The sequence below is a fragment of the Pteronotus mesoamericanus genome, unplaced genomic scaffold (assembly GCF_021234165.1).
Source record: "Pteronotus mesoamericanus isolate MK-2021 breed Mesoamerican mustached bat unplaced genomic scaffold, CSHL_Meso_final contig_221, whole genome shotgun sequence".
Lineage (NCBI taxonomy): Eukaryota > Metazoa > Chordata > Mammalia > Chiroptera > Mormoopidae > Pteronotus > Pteronotus mesoamericanus.
The window spans coordinates 6,617,968-6,641,683 of NW_026555092.1; the positions used below are offsets into that span (position 1 = coordinate 6,617,968).

Here is a 23,716-nt window from a genome sequence, read left to right on the forward strand (position 1 = left end):
CAGCATCCACACTTACTACTTTCATGCCTATCGCTCACTCATCGGGGTGGGGCAGGTCTTACCTATGCCAACATTCTCCAACTGAGATCACGGATGAAACAGCCTGAGGCGAAAGCTGAGATGAGAAGGAATTACAGGGTAAGGTCTTCTGGACATGCAAGATGACTTGGAAATCCTGACTGGTAATTTTGTTTCTTCAAAATAATTACAAATCAGCTTTTCCTGTCATCCCTGTCATCGTTGCAAGAAGGGAGACCCAGAGCTTAGCAATCAATTCCGTGTTCGCTGCAGTTCCACACTGTGTAATTTCAACAATCACTTGGCCCCTCTGAGTCCCATGCTCCCCTTAGTAATATAAACGGATTGGACCCATCCAGCTCCAAAGTGTTCTGATCCTCTGGAAAATCCCTGACATCTTCCCTTAAATATGGACATAGAACTTTGAAAGGATATATATTATTAAATTCCTTTTCTAGCTGTCCCTGAAGAGTCTCTTAAACCCTTTCAAAATAATTGCATGTAAATGTCAACACGTCTGTTGATGCTACACCCTAGGAAAGCAGTGAACTTTGGAGACAGACTGATCTCAATTCCAGGCCTTCTGTGAGAAACTGTCCATACATTGATAAGATTCCGTTCCTGCCCCAGGAAAGGGAAGACAGATGTTGAAATGTATCAATTTCAATGAACACAGTAATTAAGGTATAAAAAAGGTAGACCCTTCCAGCCCTAATATGCAACTAGGAGAAAGGCCATGACCCTGGAGGCCTTCGGGAAGGTTGTCTAGGAGTAGTCTGGGCAAAAAGGTGAGAGAACATCTGAGGAAGTCACAGCCAAGCAGAGATCACCAGGGCAGTAAACATGGCTATATTCGGAGTGGTAAGGCGATCAGCAAGCAGGGCTGTAGCATGGGTACAAACCAAAATACCCCTCCACGAGCCCTGGGTATGAGCGACACCCTGCCCTGTGTGTGGAGGCAGCATTCTGGAAGAGGCAAGGGAGTCAGACTGCCAGACTTAGTCTTAATGGAGCACTCCCTGAATGCAGACCCGTGAAGTTTATACATGTCACAGCAGTGTTTCCTGAAGTGCGCTATGCAAGTCCCTGGGGACATATGAGGTCATTTCAGACAAGACCCCAAGAGCATTTTAATTTTAATAATTACACTTTAAATTTACCTTCTATGTGTGGCAGATGTCACTCATTTTTGTTTACAATTTAGTTATAAAACATTCTTTTTAACAATTAAAGTTTTTAAAAGCGACCCAATAGAAAGAAAAATATTTATTAAGCATACATACAGCCGGTACATAGATATAGCAAAATTGGCGAGAGGGGTTCACCAATCACGGAAATCCAGGAAACACTGTGCTTTAGCGTCTCAGCGAGTATCCCACCCCGAGCACTTTTGGTTCCAAGTAACAGATAACTCAAATCAGCTTAAAAAAATAAGAGAAGATACCCTAACCAAGAACTCTCACAGGCCCCGAAGGAAAAAGTGCAGTTGTTCCTCAGAAGGGCTTGGTGGGAGGAGGAGAGCCGCCGACCCCTGGTGGCACGGCCCCCCCACCCCCCAGACCCCTGGGGTCTCCCTCTGGTCTCTGCTTTGCTCTGTGCATCTCCGTCTTCTCTCTGAGAAGAGCCATTTTCTCTAGTACACGCATGTAGGTGACTACCCTCCGCCACCCTCCCAAGCCCAGCATAGAAACATGGACAGACACACACATGTAGACATACACACTTACAGCTCCAGTTTATTTCTCTTCAGGTGAGTGACTTGCAGAGCCTGAAGTAGCATCCCTGAATCTTGGGGCTTATTCCTGAAAGAACTTGACTGGCTCACCTTGCATCCATTCAACCTCTATAGGAGGATTGAGGGGAATAAATTCGCAGAGAAAGGGAGAATCTGAGATGAGCAGGCACCCTGACCAAGAGGTATCTGCCTCAGCAACCTAACTCACTACTCACAAAAACCCTATGAGGTAGGAAATTCAGCTCGCAGTCCTTCAGCAGGAAGTGACAAAGGCCAGACTTGAGCCTGGGTCTGTGTGACAGCAAAGCTCTGGTAAGCTGCACTGTCTACCTGGTCACCATCAGGTAGGTCCAGCCCACAGGTACCATTGTGAACCCAAGCAGGTTACTGGCCCACTGGGAGGTAGTTATCAAAATCATCAATCCAGCGCTTGCCCAGCAGACAGAAAACAAGGAACCCAACTTTATGGGGACACGACCAGGAAGGGAAGAAGATTTCTTAGGAGGCCCACAAAGCCTTGGAAACCAGAGAAGACTCCTCCAAGCCCTGGATCTGAGGCTGCCAGCTTCACGCTGTGGGCACTCAGCTCGGGTGCCACAGGAGGTTCCTTCGGGTGCACATGCTGAAAACCACAAGCAGGCATCTAGACATCCTCAAGAAGCTGACACTGCCCTTCTGCACCCAGAACTCAAAGTGCCTGCTGGCCCTTGGGGCCATAACAGCTTCTCCCATCTCCTAGAAGCTAAATCAGGAGGGTCCCCTAGAAAGCAAGGCGGGGAGACCTGACAGGCCCCTTCCACTCCAGGGCCTGCCCTACATGCAGGCCCTTCCCGGCCTGAGCCCCTGTTCCCGTGGAGGCATGTGGGCAGCTCAGCACCTGGACGGCCGGAGTTCCACCTTGAGAGGCCTTTGCCCACATATAGTGGGTGGCTGCCCAACAGGAGGTACTTCATCAAAGTCCATTATGGAGACAGACGGATGTACGCGGTGCTCATGTCTCTCCCATGCCCCCAGAGCTGACCCAGGTCTGACGTGAGGCCTGTGCAGGGAGACACACCTGCCTCAGGAAATGAGCTCCCCATCCTAGAGTTTGGTCTCTGCACACTTTTTCTTCTCTGGTCACCATTCAGGACACAAAGACCTTGCGCCTGTGGGTAGAGGCAGAGTGGCAGCATCTTATCTCAAAATTCTGTCCTAAAGATACTGCCACATTGCCAGGGGATTGTCCCTTTCCCAAAACCCCTTTCTCTGCCTTTCCATGGACAAAGAGAGTAGTTGCCCATACTTGCTTGGGCTGCTGTCCTGGTGGGTGAACTGGGTGGCTCATCCCCCAAGGTCTGCGCAGGCTCTGACTTTCCTTCCAGAGCCATCGGATTCAGGCACTCAGGAGGAGGTCACCAGCCAAGTTACTATGGCAGGTGTCCAAAGGTGGATCAAGGGACTCATTCCAGTTCAGGATTTTCAGCAGCCTGACTCTCCCATCCCCACCTTGGGGAGGTGGCCTCCATATCTAATGGGCCACCCAGTACCCAGGAGGAGGTGCCCAGACCACAGCAAATATCTCTTTTTCCCCCACATCAGTCATGGTGTCCATGAAGGAGAAGCCTCTGGGCCTGGTTAATTTTTGAGGGAATTGGCAGGGATGGGGCTGAGCTGCAGGGCTACCTCAGTGCCCGTCTCCATGGTGGCCAGGGGGCATTTCCGGCTGCTGCGCATGCTGTGGAATCGCTCGGTAAAGTGCTTGCGGAACTTCTTGGTGAGGAAACAGTAGATGATGGGGTCTAAGACACAGTTGGTGCTGAGGAGGCAGAGGGTGACCTGATGTGCATCATTAATAGCCTGGTGGAAGGTGTTGTTCTGAAAGCCCAGCTCAGCGAGGGTCCAGGGCAGCTGCACCATATGATGAGGCACAAAGCATATGAAGAACACAGCCAGGACCGTGCAGACCATCCACAGCGCTCGGTGCTTGACTTCCACATTGCGCTGCATCGGCATGGGTTGCATGAGCAGTGTGCGGATGATGACCAGGTTGCAGAAGAGGATGAGGAGGAAGACAAGGAGAAAGCCAAACACGAGGAAGACATGAATGATGAGGACTGGGATGCTGCCCTTCTCATAATGTTCAAAGCAGCGGGTGACGTTGCCTGTGCGGGTCTTGTTGGGCACTACGTTGGTGGAGTCCAGGACGAAGAAGTAGGCTGCAGCGGCCACAATGGACACCCAGATGACCAAGGACACACAGATGCCACGCTTGCGGGTGGTGGTCTGAGCGGTCTTGATGGGCTGCGTCACCGCCTGGTAGCGATTGTAAGTGATGACGGCCAGGAAAGCCACTGAGCAGTAGGTGTTAATGAAGAAGAAGCAGCCAGCCAGATTGCACAGGTAGTTAGGGAGAATCCAGTCACCCTGGTGGTAGTAGTAGATGATCCACAGGGGCAGGGTGACCAAAAAGAGCAGGTCAGCCATGGTGAGGTTCACCATGAAGATCTTTATCTCATTGAGTTTCTTGGAAGGGTACAAGCGGACGAAGACCCACAGTACATAGCTATTGGCGATGACCCCCAGCACAAAGATGATACTGTAAAAAATCGGGAAGAGGGTGTATCGGAACTCAGAGTCCACACGAGAGGAATAATTTGTCTCCATCACTCTGGACTGGAAAAGGTCACTGTCCTGCCTGTGCCTGGAAGACCACACAGGAATTCTGGTTAATGAAGGGCCAACAAGGGGCTATCTTATTTCATCAGTTCCAAGAACCCCATCCTACATGTTTTTAAAACTCTAAAATAAATGACCTAATTAATTTTCTTTATTCCATGAAATGTTTTTTTTCCTAATGAATTACATCAGAGATTTAATGAAATCAATGGCAGGTCAGTTTCAGCAGTGGAAACATTCGAAGAAGCCTATAGATACTTAAATAGGTGAGTTTAAAGAAACAGCTGATTCTAATTGGAATTTTTTTGATTGAGGAAATTTTTGTGCTTTGCTCCATTTACTGTGGTGGTGGTTTGTCTATGTTAAATTAAATAAATGTAGCTTCCATTATTCCAATAAATCATTGTGATTTCTTCAGAAACAAAAAATCACCCTCAAGTCACTTTGTGAATTACATAGTTGATTTGAATTACATAGTTTTATGCGATGGCACCTTTTACACCGCTAAAAGGAGCTCTGCCTTCTGATCCCAAAGCTCTAGGATGAGAGTTCTTAAAACGGGTCCACAGAACTGAGGGGGGAGGAAACTCTGAGATCTTTCAGGGGATCCATGAAGTCAAAACTATTGTCATAAAAATACATTATTTGCCTATTTCACTGTGCTGACATTTGTGTTGATGTTGCAAAACTGTGAGCTCCTTAGCATAAATCAAGGCAGCAGCACCTAACTGTAGTAGAGTCAGATTCTTCATAGCCATGCACTCCGTGTTTAAAAAAAAAAAAAAAAAAAGCCAATTTCACCTTAAATCACATTAAAATGTCCTTGGTAAAGCAAGGAAATTATTAATTTTATTAAATCTTGAGTACATATCTTTTAAAAATTCTATTATTTTTAAATTAAATTTATTGGGATGTCATTGGTTAAAATTTATACAGATTTCAGGTACATAATCCTACAATAATACATCATCTGTATATTGCATTATGTGTTCACTGCCCCAAGTCCAGTCTTCTTGCGTCAGCATTTATCATTTATCCCCCTCTTGCTGTCTTGCTGTTCTTCTACCTCCCCCCCAACCCCCCCCAACCCCCTGCCCCCCCCCCGCCCCCCGCAATCACCATACTGTTGTCTGTGTCAGCAGGTCTCTTTTTTTTCTTTGCTTAATCCCTTCCCCCTCCTCACACAGCCCCCATCCTCCTCCCCTCTTTTTTAATATTCTGCATCAAAATGGGAAACCCACAGGAAACACTTCTGCGAACTGAGATAAATTGGTTGTCTTCAGGGAAAGCACTTATGTGATTGTTTGAGCTGTGGGATGAACTTTTTTGCAGATCGCCATTATCATTTGAAAAAATGGCCAACTGTGTTTTTTTTCAGACTTGAGTATCTGGCAGACATTTTCTCAGATATGAAGGAGTAAACCTGTTACTTTTAGGGAAACAAACAGTATTTATTGCCAATGATAAAATTCAAACTTTCAAGGGAAATTAGAAATTTTGGAAAAATTGTATGTGCCAGCAGCAGCTTTCCAATACTTAAAGAATTTTGTGATGTGATTGGTGCTGATATTAATAAATGCAATTGTTTGATATCTTATAATGAGAGGTCAATATTTGAAAGAGCTGCATAAATCAGTGAACCAGTATTTTCCCAATGAGAAAGACATAATATTTCAGAATTCTGTATAGGCAAAAAATTCAAAGGGTCAGATACACCAATACATCACAGGGTAACAAATTACACAAAGTTTGATGATGTGATCCATGTTCCACATTGCAACTAACCTTTAAGAAACTACCATTTGTGAAGCTTTGTTATAGTATTGAAGAAGAGTATCACCAATTATCTGAAAAAGACATTAAAATATCCCTCCCTTTAAAAATGCCTGTCTGTGTGAGGCCAAATTTTCTTCATATATTTCAGCCAAAATGACATATCACCACAGCTTGAATACAGAAGCAGATAGGAGAATCCAGCTGTATTCTATCAAACTCAACAATGAAATCATCTGCAAAAAATGTAAATAAATGCCACTCTTCTCCTTAAAATGTTTGTTTTGAAAATTTGAGTTATTTTCACTAAAAATGTTATTTATGTTAATATGGAATGAGTTTATTATTAGTTTTTATATTTAAAATTGTTTAGAATGTCTTAATATTGAATTTGGTAAATACTATACATATAACCCATGTAAACAAAAGCTCGCTGGGCCCCTCCAACATTTTTAAGGATATAAAGAGACCCTGAGACCAGAAGATTTGAAAATTACTGCTCCACAACCTCAGGTCCTCCTCTTTCTCTCGAGCCCAAGACGCCCATTCATTTGAGACTAGCTTTGTCTCTCCTGCTGGACCCCATGCTTTGAAGGACCCTGTTCCTGGGGTCTGAGGGGGGCGAGGAGTCAGCCCATAGTTTTATGGGTTTTGGAGGAAGTCACATCCTGACTATCCCCCACACCACACCCACCTCCTCCAGCAAGTCAGTACCTTCCTCTCCTTGGATTTAGGCTCCAGCTCAATGGGTTGGGGCACCACACCCACCTCCTCCAGAAACTGTCCCTCTCCGGCCAGAAGCCTCAATGCACAACATCCTTCTGGGCCCAGCCCCCTGTGCCAAACCTGCCCAGGCTTGTTGCAAAAGTCCTCCCGAGGACCAGGACTAGGGAGGGTAAGGCTTGTGAGGCGCTCACTTAGGTACTAAATGTAAGGGGGCACCAAACACTTCAGTAATCAAAATAATAAAATTTTGATACAACATTTTAAAAAATCAAAATCAGTATGAGTGATTCTGCCTTTTGCCTCAGACTCTAACATGGCTCTGCCTGGCACTATTATGTTCCTGTCTTCATTTTAAAACGTTGGTATTTTGCTGGTATGTCTTTCCACAGCATGTCCCTCTCCTTCCTTGGAGAGTGAATAAAAACTTTACTTTCTATACCTTCTTCTCTTTGTGAACTCTTTCACAGCCCACGTCATCGACCACCCTAACATTTTGGTGGCCTGTACGGGGACATTCTCTATGTCTCCCTCTCCCCTGGCCTCCTGAGACTTGTAACTAAGGGAGCAGTGGCCAGCGGAAGCTCGACCCAGGCTAAGCGCCTAACCCTGTCTCTGTGAGGTTTGAAGAGAAGACTGCAATCCTCCTCCACCTCTCTGGGCTGTAGGGACAGCCTCCTCCTCACCCGCCTGCCCGGCCAGCAATCGATATAAGAAAACTTGGTTTTTTTCCCCTAGAACAATTTGTAAGTTATACCCTCCTAAGCTACATTGAAAAACTTATATTTTTCTCCCTACCTAATCCCTCCAGAATTCGGCAGCTCTTGATGAAGTCATGTCAGGACTCTGGATGTCACCAGAAAGCCTTAAGGAATTCAGATTGACTTTCGAAGCCAATAAGAGCCCCTTGGAGAAATGGCCTGGTACCTTGTTTTGTCGTGCGGTTCAGGGCAGTCTTTACAGGACTGGAAATTACTGGAAAGCAAGAACAGAACTAACCACTCCCTACAGCCACGGGCAGAAGATAACACTGGAACAAACTGCAGCCTGCGTTACAACGTCCCAATGGCCCGGGGTCCTCACAACAGCACCCTCACCCTTTCTTAATCCAATTATAATTTAATAAAAGCTTAAAGCCCCCTCCCCTCATAAAAAGACAAAAAAAAAAAATTTTGGCATTTTTACAAACTCATTGATACAGGCAACAAATTGACAGTTACCGGAAAGGAAAGGGGATGGGAGGAGGGTGAAATGAGTAAAGGGGGTCCAGCGTATGTTGACACGTGGAAACTAGATTTTCGGTGGCATGCATGCTCTAGTGGAGGCAGCTATCAAATTTTAATGGTGTACACCTGAAACTTATGTAATATTATTTACATGTGTTACCTCAATTTTAAAATATGGTACTTTGTTCATGGACTTTTTTTTTTTACATGAATTGATTTTTCAAAAAAAATCTTGTCACCATGTGAACAGGGCACAGACACAGGTGAGCCCAGCTCTCACTCAGTCACTCACTCATCGGACAAGCACTTGCTGCTCCAGGCCCCAGGCAGAGGACAAAGGCCTCAAAGAATAAGCCAGCTTTTGCCCTTCAGTGGCTCACAGACCCTTTTGCAAGAGAGAGATTCAGAAACAGACAAGCGATAAGTGTTACGCGGGAGAAGTTCCAGATGCCAGGGTGATTTGGAGATGGTGCTCCTAGCCCTGACTTGAGGGTCAGGAACGACCTTCTGTCTGTGGTGAAGGAAAAGAAGGAGTTAGCCTGAGGAAGACACCAGGCAGGGGGACAGCACATACCAGACCTGGAAGGATAGGAGAGCGTATACCTTGTTCTCAGGGAACTGGAGACATTCAGTTTGGATACAACTTCATGTGGGTGGGGGTGAGTGTGGGGGTCTGAGGAGGGACAAGGCCTACAAAGTCAGCATCAGTCAATTTAAGAAGGGCCTCGCACATTGGGCGAAGGAGTTTGTAGTTGATTCTGCAGAAAATGGGAAGTCTCTGAAGGATACAGAGCATGGAAAGGACAGGGCCGAACCTGGGTTTGGGGAAGGCCGCTTTGACTGCTGTGTTCAGAGTGCACTGGAAGGGCTTCACACTTGAGGCGGGGAGACAGCAGAAAGACAACTGCAATTGTCTTCATGGCCGAAGGAGGCCTGGGCCACGGCAGAGCTGATGGAGGGAAATTACTGACAGCTGTGAGAGCTATTTGGGAGCTCAAATGGACAGCACTCGGTGACGGATGGGCTACTGGTGGATAGGAAGGGAGGGGTGAAGGACTGCCAGGTCTCTGGCCCAGCTGAGTGGGGCTGGGGTGCTGCCTGACTTCCTGGAGAGGACCTGCGGAGGGCCCGCGGGGGTGGGGGGACGATAAATTCCTCCTTCAGCTCATTGGGGGTGCCTGTAAAGCACCCAGGCGGATCCAAGGTTAAGTCCTGAAGAATCCACCATTAAAAGATAAATCGGAGGAGGAGGAGACACCTACGAAGGAGACAAGGACAGAATGGTCAGAGAGGTAGGAAAAGAACCAGGGAGTGTCGTGCTGGGGACCTAACGAAGAAAAATTCCAAGAACGTTGGAGCAAGTGGCCTGTGGTGTGAAAAGTCACAGGGAAATCAAATATTGGGTTGGCTAAAAAGTCACATTTTTCATCTTCGCCAATAACTTTATTGATTTGGATATTTTGAGTAAGTTGGCTATCTCCCGCATGGTAGGACATTGATTGTTCTCAGTTAATGTTTTGATTTGATTGCTATCAACTTCAATTGGTCTACCTGACCATGGAGCATTGTCCAGCAAGAAATTTCCAGCATGAAACTTCGCAAACCACTTCTGACATGTTCAATCAGTCACTGGACCTTCTCCGTACACTACAAAAATCTTTTTTGTGTATGTGTGTTTCAGTTCCATTTTTACCTTTCTTGAAATAATAAAGCACAATATGGCAAAAATGGTGTGTATTTTCTTCCACCTTCAATTTTAAAATGGCTACCCAGAAATTCACCAATTTTAATGAGTTTTTTTTTTAAATGCTCACTGATATGAGAGCTCTCACAGTACAATCTAGCAAAGTAGTTCCAAATGAAGTTAAAGACAACAAAGTGCTACTAGAACCATCTTACGGAAGAAAAAAAAATGAACTTTTTGGCCAACCCAATACAATGCAGACAGAAAAGCAAATGTTGGATATGGCAACACTGAAATCTATCTCATGTGATTAGAGGGAGAACTGTTTCCTACACATGAGTTGAGGAGTGAACAAGAAACAAGGAAGCAAACTGTCAAATTCTCATTCAAGAAGCTTAATAGCTTGAAATAAGTAGAGAGAAATAAGTAGAGATATAAATAAAAACGATTTCAAATTGTGATGAATTCAATAAGAGAAATAAAAATAGTGACGTGTTGAAGAGTGCGTAGGGGGCTGCTTTAAGTAGAGTGACCAGGGAAGGCTTCTCAGAAATGACTTAAACAAAACCAGAGGCCAATTTGCCATGAAGCCAATAAAGTTTGACCTTCAAGTCCCCCTCCTAGGCCTTGTATCTAATTGTATATTTGTAATTTGGTATCCTTTCTTCAAAGGGGGCCCTCCAAACTGTATAAGCTTTAGGTCCTACAAAACTTGTATCTTCTTCTGGCTGAAATCTAAAAAGTGGGGAGAAATAAGTCAAGAGAAAATCTGGCATTATTCCAGGCAAAGCCTATCATGTGTAAAAAGGGCCTGCAGTAGCAGTAAGTCCATCATATTCTGAGACAGTAATGAATTTGTCATGTTCAAGGAACTGAAAGGTCAGTGTGGCCCTAAAGGTGTGAGAATTGGAAAGAGTGAAATGAGACCAGAGAGCAACAGGCCCAGATTGCCACGATAAGGAGTTCAAATTGCATTCTTTGAGCATCAGAAAGCCACTGGAGTAGGTCAAACAGGTGAGAAACATGGTTCGACTTCCTCTGGATGCTGAGCAGAGAATAGATGGCAGGGGACAAGAGTGTAAGCAAAGACACCATTTTGGAGGCAAGAAAGGATAGTGACATGGATCAGAAATTGGCATTTCCAATTTTTCTCTTTATCCTCAGCATGCAGCACAAGCTTAGCCAGAGCAGGAGTTTGGTAAACATTGACTGAGGGAAAAAATATCTAACAACCAACAAGATTGACCCCTTTGTGAGATCCTCCAAGAAGACGGTAGACACCCAGTCGATCCAGTGACATAGGAGTGCCAGTGGCTGCCTGCTCCCCACAGCAGCCTCCACACAAGGCAGTGAGCCCCCAAATCTCATTATGCAAACCGTGGCCCTCGGACCAGAAGCATCAGCATCACCTGTAAGCTCGTCAGACAACACAATCTCCAATGCCACCCAGACCTGTTGTGCCAATCTGTCTTTTAACAAGATTCCCAGGTGATTCATGAACACACTGAAGGTTGAGAAATGCTGTGTCTCAACACACTGCCAGCCACATACCTGGCTGATCTAACACCTTCCATGGCTCCCCACTGCCCAGGATCAAGACCAAGCTCCTTTCCCACCTCATCCCCCACCAGCCTCTGTTGCTACTCACCCTCTTCTCCAGCCGCACTGGACTTCTTGCTGCTTCTCTAAAAACTCAATTTCTCCTCAAACCTCTGGGCCTGTGCACATGCTGTGGCCCCTACATGTGAGCGTGCCTTTTGCTTATGGCTTTACCTAACAAACCCTAACTCATCCTTTAAGACCTAATCAAAAGAGTGCTTCCTTGGGGCCGCTTTCGTTGATTGCCCCAGGCAGAGTGAGCTGTCCTCTCTGAGTCACCACGGTACTGGGCACATCGCTCAGCATAGTTCATTAGATCGTTAGATCATTTTCATCTCTTTGTCCTTGGTGTCTGACACTGGGGGACTGGATGACTCAATGAATAACCAAGCCCAGGATGACTAATAAAAAGAAACTGGCTTGAAGGAAAGGTATCTAGTCTCTCTAGGGAGGTATAGTAGGGTGGGAAAAACAAGGCATCTGGAGTCAGAAAGAGCTGGGTTTATACCTGCTTCTGCCATTTACTTGCTTTGTGAGTGTGGGCAAGTGATTTCACCTCTCTGAACCTCGGTTTCTTCATCTGAAAATCTGACAATCCTCATAACAGTTCCAAAAAGAAGTATGCAAAGTGGCCACAAATAGCCAGGCCATCCTCTTCCCATTGGCCCAGCTACTTGGAGACTGAGGAGGGGCCTACGGGTCACCACTGATCCTGGGGGCTCTACCTTACTACAGGCTTTCCTATCAGCTCCAGACAAGGCTTTAGACTAATGCCAACAAAACTTTCCACACCTCAGGAAGGGAATGAGCATTTGGAAAGAGAAGGAAGAAGCAGCTCAAACCACTAACATGTGGGCGCAATTCCCTGATGGGTCAAGACTGGGCTGCACTCAGCTGTGGGTGGGCTAGCTGGGCCATAAAATTCTTGGAGACAGAAAGAATTCTGCCTTCTGGATCTCCTACCCTCTGCCCTGCAGAGCATTCAGCCCCAACTCCCACTCTGTCTACCATTTCCATCCCATCTAATATACCCAGTTGCTAGGGAACCTGAGAAGGCTGGACAATCGGAGGGGAGGGACTACCGGGATCTGGGCAGGAGGAAGTACATTCTGGTTACTTCCCCAGTGCGGACTGTGGGTTGGGAAGTTGGGTTTACCAGTCAGAGTGGCCCCTAACATTTGTGGGGCCATATGTGGTCAAAAGTGCAAATATCTAAATATTTTGAAGCCATAAATCAGTCACATCCAAGTTCATGCACGCACGAGCAGCTCCTCGCAGCCCAGCAAGCCTGAGGGTGCATTGCTCAGCAGAGTACGGACAAGAAAAGGAGTGTGGGAGGGACACAGATCCCAAGGAAGCCATCCCACGTGGATCGGAGGATTCCTTGCTCTGTGGGGAGGGTAAGGCTGGAGGGGAGCCAGAGCCAACCCACCTAAGCTCAGGGCACTGGGTGTGATTTACCAGTTAAGTGTACAGACACTCTTACCATGATCGCATTTCCTCCTTGAATCAGCCTTGGGAGGTAATAAGCTTTACAAAATGCCCAAGTGGGGCCACATGTGGTCAAAAGAGCAAACATCTAAATATTTATAAGCTACAAATCAGCCACGCCCAAGTTCAGGGAAGAAAGTGAAGACAGAGAGGGAAACAGACTTGTCCACACTCGCACAGCTGGACAGTAGCAGATGGGATTTTGAACTCTAAGGCCCCTTTTATCTCTCCTAGGTCAAGCTGTAGCCAACCACTCATTGGCCAGCTCAGCCACTCACAGACCTGAGAACAGGAGCTTCAGATGCTGTGAGGTCCCAGGAAGAGGCTCCTTCGACCTAGGCCCTGCTTTTACCTTCGCTCCCCAGAGTCAGGAATTGAATGGGGCAAAGGGACGGGGGCTCTGCTCTGCATCCGTCTCACTACTGCCAGGCAGCGCTGGAGCTGGAACCAAATCCTGGTGCAAACACTAAACTCACCCCATGATTCAGAGTCTCTGTTTTCTCATTTGTAAAATGAAGATTTTGAAATGAGCCTAAGAGAAAATGAAATTATGAAAACAATCCCATTTACAGTAGCATCAAAAAGAATAAAATTCTCAGGAATAAACTTAACCAAGAAGGCAAAAAACTTGCATGCTTGAAGTTATAAAACATTGATGAGAGGAATTAAAGAAGACACAAATAAATGGAAAGACATGCCATGTTCATGGATTGGAAGACCTAATGTTAAAATGTCCATACTACCTAACGTGATCTACAGATTCAATGCCCTATAAAAATCCCAATGGCATTTTTGCAGGAATAGAAAAACAATTCCAAAATTCATGTGAAATCTTTTCTCAAAAACCCCGAAGAGCCAAAACAATATTGAGAAAGAAAAGCAGAAACATTCTCACTTCCTGATTCCAAAACACACTACAAAGTACAACAATCAAAACAGTATTTTATTGGCATACAGACAGACAAAAAGATCGATGGAACAAAACAAGGGGCCCAGAAATAGACTTTCACATATATAGCCAAATGATCTTTGACAAGATTGCCAAGACTACTAAAAGGGAAATAGATAGTCTCCTCAAAAAATGGTAACAGGAAAATTGGGTATTCACATGGACAAGGGTGAAGATGGAGCTTATCGTACACCATATAGGAAAATGAACTCAAAATGGATTAAAGACCTAAACATAAGACTGGAAACTATAAAACTCCTAGAAGAAAATGGGGTAAATCTTCGTGACCCTGGAATGAGCAATGATTACTTGGGTATGACACCGAAAGCACAAGTAACTAAAGTAAAAATAGACATAGGGACTACACCAAACTTAAAAACTTCTGTGCAGCAAAGGCAACAATCAACAGAGTAAAAAGGCAAATGACAGAATGGAAGAAAATATTTGCAAAACATATGTTGATTAAGGGGTTAATATCCAGAATATATAAAGAACTCTCACAATTCAATGACAATAAATAATTTTAAAATAGGCAAAGGATGTGAATATACAGGTCTCCAAAGATATACAAATAACCAACAAGTATATAAAAAGGTGCCTAACCATCTCTAATCAATAGGGAAATTCAAATCAAAATGACAATGACATATCTATCACCTCACACCCATTAGGATGACCACGATCCAATAAAACAGAGCAATAAAATATCAGATAAAATATCTCTTGTAGCAATATTTTTTGTGATTTATCTCCTTAGGCAAGGGAAACAAAAGAAAATGTAAACTAATGGGACTACATCAAACTAAAAAGATTTTTGCACAGCAAAGGAAATCATCAACAAAATGAAAAGACAATCCATCTAATGGGAGAACATATTTGCCAATGATACACCTGATAAGGGGTTCATATTCAAAATTTATAAAGAACTTATAAAACTCAATACCAAAAAACAAACAAACAAACAATCCAATTAAAAAATGGGCAAAGGATATGAATAGACATGTCTCAAAAAAGGACATACAGATGGTCAATAGACATGAAAAGATGCTCAACATCACTAATCATCAGAGAAATAGAAAGTAAAGCCACAATGAGATAGCACCTCACACTAGTCAGAATGGCTATCATCAATAAATAAACAAACAAGTGCTGATGAGGATGTGGAGCAAAGGGAACCCTCATGCACTGTTGGTGGGAATGCAGATTGGTGCAGCCACTGTGGAAAGCAGTATGGAGTTATCTCAAAAAATTAAAAATGGAGCTACCTTATGATTCAACAATTCCTCTTCTGGGAATATATCCAAAGAAATCCAAAACATTAATTTGAAAGAGTATATACATGCTTATGTTCATTGCAGCATTATTTACAATAGCCAAAATATGAAAGCAGCCCAAGTACCCATCAGTAGGTGAGTGGATAAAAAAGCTGTGGTATGTTTACACAATGAAATAGTACAAAACAGTAAAAAAAAGAAAGAAAAGAAAAAAAAAGAAAACGAAATTTTACCTTTTGAGATGACATGGATGGACCAGGAGAGTATTACGCTAAGTGAAATAAGCCAGTCAGAAAAAGACAAATACTATATGATTTCACTTATATGTGGAATCGGATGAACAAAGTAAACTAACAAACAAAATAGAAACAGACGCAAAGATACAGAGAACAGACTAACAGCTGTCAGCAGGGAGGGGAGTGGTGGGTGAAAAAGGTGAAGGGATTAAGAAAAAAAAAACCCAAAAACTACTAGACAGAAAACAGTATTGTGATTACCAGAGGGAAAAGGTAGGGGAGGTAGGAGAGGGTACACGGGGAGCAAAAAGGGGGTGATGGAAGAAAACTTGACTTTGAGTAGTAAACACACAGTACAATATACAGATGATATATATAGAATTGTACCCCTGAAACCTATATAATTTTATTAACCAATGTTAACCCAATAAATTCAGTTAAAAAAAGAAGAGAAAAACTTTAAAAAGATGAAAATAACAAGTACTGGTGAGGATGTGAATAAACTGGAACACTTGTGCACTCTTGGTGGGAATATAAAATGATGCAGCCACTATAGAAAACAGTATAGAGGTTCTCAAAAATAATTAAAAACAGTACTAACTACCTTATGACCCAGAAACCTCATTTCTAGGTGCACATCCAAAAGAACTGAGAATAGGATCTTGAAGAGATATTTGCACACCCATGTTCATAGCAGCATATTCACAATGGTCAGGGGGTAAAAGCGACCCAAATGTCCATCAACGGAAAAGTGAAAAGATAAACAAAACGTGGTATAAATGTATGATGGAATACTATACAGCCTTTAAAAGGAAGTATATCCTCTGGTGTGCTACAACATGGATAAAATATTATTAGTAAAACAAGCCAATTACAAAAAGACACATACTGAATGATCACATTTATGAGGTATCTAAAGTAATCAAACTCATAGAAACAGAAAGTAAAATGGTGGTTGTTGGGGGCTGGGGGAAGGGAGAAATGGGAGTTATTCAATGGATATAGAGTTTTAGTTATGCAAGATAAAAATATTTTAGAGACCTATCGTATAACAATGTGCATATAGTTAATAATACTGTAATGTACATTTAAATATTGTTAAGGCTTCTGGTCAAGATGGTGACACAGTCAGACATGGCTCACCTCTTCACACAACCACATCAAATTACAACTAAAATATAGAACAACCATCACTCAGGAATGTCAGAAATCAAGCTGAATGGAAGTCTGACAACTACAGAATTAAAGAAACCACATCTACCCAGACTGGTAGGAGGGGAGCAAACGTGAAGTGGACTGGTCCCACACCCGCATGGATAAAAATTTGGGATGGATATCATGGGAGCGAGGAGTCCCAGACCCACACCAGGCCCCCCAGCCCAGGATTCCAGTGCCAGGAAGATAAGTCCCCACAACGTCTGGCTGCTAAAATCAGTAGGAATTGAGTCAGTGGAGGAGGCTGCTGGAATACTAAACAGTCCCTCTTGGGGAACCCACATATGGAGTCACCTACTCAGACTCACTCCCTCTGAGCTCCAGCATGGGGGTGGGTGGCAGCTTTAAGAGGACCATTGGTATACAGGGAAGAACTGAAGTGTCTGGCATCGGGGCAAGCGGAGGCCATTGTCCCTTTGCTGAGCCATCCCCCGACAAAGCCAATAGGCTGGTGCCATATCTGAGACTCCATCAACCTGCAGCTGACTGGCCTGGGTAAGTCCCTCCCATTGACCTGCCAATAGCAACCAAGGCTCAACTACAAGAGGAGGGTGTACTCAGCCCACACGAAGGGCACACCTCAAGTACCCAGCCTGGGTAATAGGGGAGGCTGTGCCATTGGACCCAACAAGACACCTACTGCATTAGGCCATGCTACCAAGACATGGAATCAAAGCAACTCTACCTAATAAATAGACACAAACACAGGGAGGCTTAGTCTCTGCTAAAACAAAGAGACAAAGAAACATGGCCCAAATGAAAGAACAGATCAAAACTCCAGAAAAAGCTAAATGAAATTGAAATAAGCAATCTATCAGACGCAGAGTTCAAAACACTATTTATAAGGATGTTTAAGAAATGTAGTGAGGACCTCAGCAGCATAAAAAAGACCCAGTCAGAAACAAAGGTACACAGATTGAAATAAAGAACAATTTACAGAGAAACAACAGTAGAATGGATGAAGCAGAGAATCAAATCAATGATTTGGAACATAAGGAAGCAAAAAGCACCAATCAGAACAACAGGAAAAAAGAAGCCAAAAAAACAAGGATAGTTTAAACAGCCTCTGGGGCAAATTTAAGAGGTCCAACCTCACATCATAGAGGTGCCAGAAGGAGACGAGAAAGAGCAAGAAGCTGGAAATCTACCTGAAAAAATAGTGAAAGAAGACTTCCCTAATTTGGTGAAGGAAATTGACATGCAAGTCCAGGAAGGACAGAAAGTCCCAATTATGATGGATGTAAAGAGGCCCACTCCAAAACACATCATTATTAAAAGGCCAGAGGTTAAAGATAAAGAGAGACCCTTAAAAGCAAGAGAAAAGAAGTTAGTTACCAGAAGGTTGCCAGATGGGAGCGGGGAGGAGGAGAATGGGGGAAGAGGCGAGGGGATTAAGTATAAATAGGCAGTTACAGAACAGCCAGGGGGATGTAAAGCACAGTATAGGAAATGGAGTAGCCAAAGAACTTATACACAGGACCCATGGACAGGAACAATGGTGGGGGGATTGCCTGAGGGAGTGGGGGGTGCTGAGTGGAGGAGGGCAAAGGGGAAAAATCAGGACAACTGTAATAGCACAATCAATAAAATATAATTTAAAAAAATAAAGATTTTTAAGAGAATCAATTTATCTTGTGTGTTTTTTACCACAATAAAATAAATAATTTTTAAAAGCAGGCCCAAGAGATGGCAGATGTGCAAATACACGCTGTTTTTTTAACTTGCAATTCTATGGCTCAGCTTTGACTTCATAGCTGTGTGACCTTAGATAAAACTGTTTCCCCTCTCTAATCCTCTAACACATTTGCCTTGTAGAGCTTTTGTGAGCACCCAAGGGAGATATGAAGTGTTTGGAAAGGACAGTGGTTAAGACCACAGACTCTGGAGCCAGGCAAATCTGAGTTCAAATTCTCCCTCTGTCCTACCCTGACTTAATGACCACTGTCAAGCACATCACTCTCTGAGCTTCAGGTCCTTCCCTTGTAAATGGAGCTGATACTATTCCAAGCACATATCTCCCCAGAAGGCGTGACGAGCCAATGAACAATATATGGAAAGTGCTTAGCACAACTGAAGGATTCATGATCAACAGCTGTAAAAAGCTGTGTCTACAGGAAATCCAGACAACCTTCTGATTAGATGAGATTAAATGTTTCTCAAAACTGTATGCCACCGCCATTGCAACTGCTCACACCAAGCTCACCCAGCTTGAAGCCACCTACACTGGGCTTCCAGCTATGTCGTTAACCCTAAAAGCTTCTGGGAACCAGTCACAACTTTTTATGGCAGCTGGGACAACTGGCAAAACGCTATTGGCCGATTCTTGCCCAAGGCAATTAATTTAACCTCCATGAACCTCTGTTTACTTATCTGTAAAAATAATAATAATAATAATAATAATAATGGTAATAATATTACCTACCTCATAGGGTTATTGTAAGGATTAAATAGAAAATACCTGATCCATAATAAGAGCTCAAAGAATGTTGGCCATTGTTAGTCTTTCTTCTCTACCCCGGACAGAGTTCAAGGTGCCACCTCTGGTTTCCATAAAACAAAACACACACAGCTGTTGATTTCTCTTCCCTTTTGAGCTGGGACCTCCTTGGGTGCAAGCCTTCTGGCATTTCGACAGCTCAGGGCCTCCTACTCAACAAATACTCAAGATATTGTTGCTAAAATACATACACACCCACACCCACACCCACACACACACCCACACACACACGCGCGCGCACAGTCATACTGTCTCTCATCCTTTGTTTCCAAACCTTCACACACCAGCCTCAGCTATTCCAGCCTTCAGAGTCCCTGCAGCCACAAAAACACCACAATTGAGTCATTTCCCTTCTGTGATTCCAAGTTTTCTCATATGTAAAGTGGGAATAATATCAACATTAACCTCACACAATAGCCCTTAGGTTAAAGGCAAGTAAACTTCTAAAGTTCTTGGCGTTCAGTAGGTGATCAATAAATGAGTTTCCTCCTATTCTGACCTTCTCTGTGGCTTGACATTTGTGCCCTGGCCTGGCCTTGCTGTCCATACCATCTAAAAACTCCCTCATGGAGTGGTTTCATTACAATTTCTCCAAGAAGCAGAGGGCTTTGAGGGGCAAGCTAAGGAAGCAAGCATGCTGACCTCTGGGGAACTCTGCACTGGACCTCCCACCATGTCCAGTACAAGGAGTCTAGGACTATGCCAGGCATATGTATTGATGGATAAACAGAGTTTCTTGTCTGGAGAGAGGTCAGGGACAGGGTCTGGGGTCCCAGTGATGGGAGGTGGCTGGGTATCAGAATTTCCTAATGTTCCTTTTCACTGGGGCCCACCCCGGCTTCAGGCATGTATATTACATTGATGAGACTCAGTGTTCGCTCAGCTGGATTAGGACATCCTTGTGGTGCTGGGGGGTCCTAAACCTGTCCTGGGTCTCTCCTAGCTACCAGACACTCAGATGGTATCTGTCTAGGTCAGCCTCGCCTCTCCTTGCTTCCTGGAAGTCAGGCAGGGCAGGCAGACACTTCTCTTTCTGGGCTTCCCCAGCACAGGGCACACCCTTTGTGGTACCAGGAATCGCACTAACATCTTTCTAGCCTGGACGTTTCCAAGTCCTGCTGGTACAGAGGGCCTGGCCCAAGTGGGGTCGGGTCACACAGGCCCAGTTCTATACCTGGCTCTGCTCTTTCCTAGTTGATGTTTGGCTCGCAAAGCTTCTCTTTCTTAATTTGCAAAATAGCAAAAATTAAACTTTCTTCACCAGGTAGTTGTACAAGAAAATGAAGCAATTTGTGGACATGATTATTGTTCAATAGCTGTGAGTTCCTCTCCCCTTCCTCCTACCTCAAAAAGTGTTTGTTGAATGAATAAGTGAATAAATAAGCAAACAAACTAGCCATGCGCCAAACCAGCCTCCTCTCCTCTTTTGGAAACAGCCACCGGGGTGGCTGAAGAGAAATGGCAAGAATTGAGATCTGGGGACCTGGGCCATGTCCTCAGCAGTGCCAGCCACTCACTGTCTTTAATAAGTCTCTGCTCAAGCTCTGAGCCTTGGGATCATTATCTGCAAAATGGGGTGCCACGCCTACCTCAAGTATCTTGAAAAGGAAGTAAGATTTGGGAGCGTGATAAAGAGTTTGGCAAATTGCAAAGCACATGGTAAATGGAAGTGGACTTTATAAACTGTAAAGAAAGAGAACTGCACAAATCCTTGACATTCTTCTCCCGTCAGTCAGCTCAGCTCAGGCCCTGAGGGGCCCCCTCCTGTTGAACTAAGGGGGTGCAGAGGGGCTGCTGAGTGGTGGTCCTCGCGCCCCATTCTCTCTCTCTCTCTCCTCCCCCTCCCCCACATGCTTGCCTGCACGAGCACGCAGACACAATCCAGCTCTGGATTCCCTTTGGCTGAAGACACAAGGGAAGAAAGGAAGAGAAAGGCAGCTATTAACTTCTCAGCTTGTGACATTGAGGATCCTGCCTCTGTGAACTGCTGGGCTGTGTGAGGCCCGCTTGCAGGTTGAACGTGCTGCAACCACAGAGGCTCCCCGGTGCACCCCACACCGACACACATACGTATGTCAGGCTCCTTTCCCCTCCCGCCATGCTGCCAAGGAACCCAACAGTGGCCAGCGAGAGAGGTGGCTGCGCCGGGGGCCCAGCATTTGCCCCTCTGGGGCCTGGCTCCGCTCCTAACCCTCGCTGCCCCAGGAGAGTCAGGGCGTGCTCCCAGGCTCCAGGCCAGCCCTTGTGCCCTCCTAGGCCCACCCATGGGGCAATGGAGGAGGAACTAGTCTGGGGAAGGCAAGGCTGCCACTGAAAAAGAGGACTACCCCCTTCTCTTCAACAAGGCCCTTTTCCCAGGCCTCGAGAGGAGGAGTTCTCCCTGTAAAGGTCTCCCTATGAAAGGACAAGCAGACTTGACCCCAGCCTCTCATCACAGCCCCAACCCCACTCCAGTACCAATCAGGAGCACACACTCAGTCCTGGAGGTACATTTTGGCATTAATGCCATAGACCGTCAATTCCTTACCCAAACCTTCTTTGGGCGGATGTCCCCATCTGTCCAAAGAAGAGAAGAGACTTGCCCAAGGTGACAACAGCGTCAGGAGCAGAACTGAGACCTGATGCTGGGCTTCTGGCTCAATGTCCCTCCTCCTCCAAGTACAACCACCACTTCACCATTCATCTATTCAACCCATATTCTGAGATTAAACGAGGCGCCCAACTCTGTGCTAAGAGTAAGGAGAAAACAATGAACATAACAAATTCCTCATCCTTAAGGCACGTACAGTAGGAATTACAGGGCCTTATTAGCCGTAACCCAGTGGTTCATGTTCGTACAGCATGCTACAATCAGCAACGCACTTCCCACCCAGCTTTTTACTTCATCCTCCCCATAAACCCACAAGGGTTTCCACGCTTTAAATCCCAATCTGCAGAGGAGGAGAGTGAGGCTCCTGCGTGGCTCAAGGCCCCAGCTTGTACTTAAGCAGGAGCCCGGGAGCCTGGGAGCCCCGCTCAGGCCCAGGGCCATGTCTTCCCCTCTGGAGTGGACGCCTCTCCTTGGCTGTGTTCTCAGTACCTAAAGGCAAAGACATTCGCTTTTTTTTCCCTTCCCTAGCACTCAGCCCCAAAACACTCTCTCTCTCCCTGCCCCCCTCCCAAGCACCCAGAACACAGCTGCATATTCAGACAGAGCTAAATTAGAGCTGCCCCAATGCCTGGAGAGAGGCTGATGGCTCCCCCCTTCTCCCCAGGAGAGTGAGTGTCTGGGCGGCAGCCCTGGTCCACCACCTGCCAGAGAAAGATGGAGGGAGGGCAGGTGCCATCCAGTGCCCTGTCCTGCCACCTGGGACCTCATGGGGAAATTGGTTGTGGGCTGAGCCCTCTGCACCGGTCACCTGGTTGTCGCTATCAACCACCCTCGCACCCCGGGAGACCTAGCATCGTGTGAGCTCCTAAGTCCCCAGCCCTGTACCAGATCCTTTACCTCTCCCAACAGTCCCACTGGGGAGATGGATTTATCTTCATTTGACAATTTAGGAAACCAAGGTGCAAGGACGGGGTGCAACGTAGCCAAGGTCACAGAGCTAGTAAAGCACATGGCATTCGGCTCTGTGAGATCTAGGTAGCCCCGCTCTCATCACCATCATCACCTCCAGTGGGGTCTCTGAAATCACTTCAACACTGCCTTGGCCTCAGAGAACCAAAGAGGGGAGCTGGGTTCCTGGCTGAGTTTGGTCGTGAAGAATTCTTTGCAAACATGAGACCCTGGGCCTGAGGAAGATGCCAAAGCAGTTTCTGAAAAACAGAACCACCACTTGCTTTGGAGCAGTCTAGGGGCATGACCTAGATCTCCCGAGGACATTTTCATATGCCTCCCCCTTGCCAACCAGGGCTGAGACCCCCCCCCACTTCAAACCCTTACCTGGACGAGGGGCAGCGGCAGCGGCTGCAGCTGTGAGATCTGAGCGTCTCTGTCTGCAGACCCAGGCTCTTTGCTTTGTGGAAATTGCAGAAGTGAGGTAACAGAGCATGTCACTGCCCAGTCACCCCCGGGGAGGAAATGCCATGACCCTAAAGCCCTTCTGGCAGATGCCACAGGAACCCCCAAGTTGGGTCACCCAGGCCCTGGACACTGGTGGAAATTACCTCACAGGACAGAGGACAGAGTAAGGTGGGGACAGCAGCCACCGTGCCAGGGAGCTGGGGTGAGAGAGAGAAAATGCAAGAGAGGGAAAGCAAGAAACAAGCGAGCGTGCTCTCAAGAGAGAGAGAAAGAGAAACTGAGCATCAGAGTGAGGAAGAGGATGGGACAGCAGTAGCTGAGTGACCAAGAAAACGTAGTGAGAGAGGGAGTCAGGATGACATGAAAGATGGAGGGAGAAAGACAGAAAAATGTAAACTCACAGAGGGCACATGAGAGGGATGAGGACATATAAGGACAGAAATCAAGGGAGTTCAAAGACGAAAAGATGAGACAGTGAGAGCGCATTTGTCTGTCTGTGCATGGGTGTGAGAGAAAATAAGGAAAGATGGGGAGAGAAGGCGGAAAGGGAGAGACGGCTGGAATATAAAAGGGATGGGAAGGGAGGCGCTTGGCAGAGCTGCTGTGTCAGAACATGACTGACTGGGCTGGGC

General features: G+C 45.6%; 1 protein-coding gene across 1 annotated transcript; it reads right to left on the reverse strand.

Annotated features, from left to right (window-relative positions):
• Window positions 1-3,370: 3,370 nt before the first annotated feature.
• Window positions 3,371-23,068, reverse strand: PTAFR (platelet activating factor receptor). The gene is made up of 2 exons (XM_054571509.1): window positions 23,004-23,068; window positions 3,371-4,436 (listed from the first exon to the last, which is right to left on the reverse strand). Exon 2 carries the CDS (start codon window positions 4,397-4,399, stop codon window positions 3,371-3,373), a length of 1,029 nt encoding a protein of 342 aa, XP_054427484.1. The 5' UTR covers window positions 4,400-4,436; window positions 23,004-23,068.
• Between the last annotated feature and the right edge of the window lie 648 nt (window positions 23,069-23,716).

Bases quoted from the DNA above. Each gene is read 5' to 3' on its own strand.
- PTAFR (XM_054571509.1), bottom strand. From the start codon at position 4,399: ATGGAGACAAATTATTCCTCTCGTGTGGACTCTGAGTTCCGATACACC.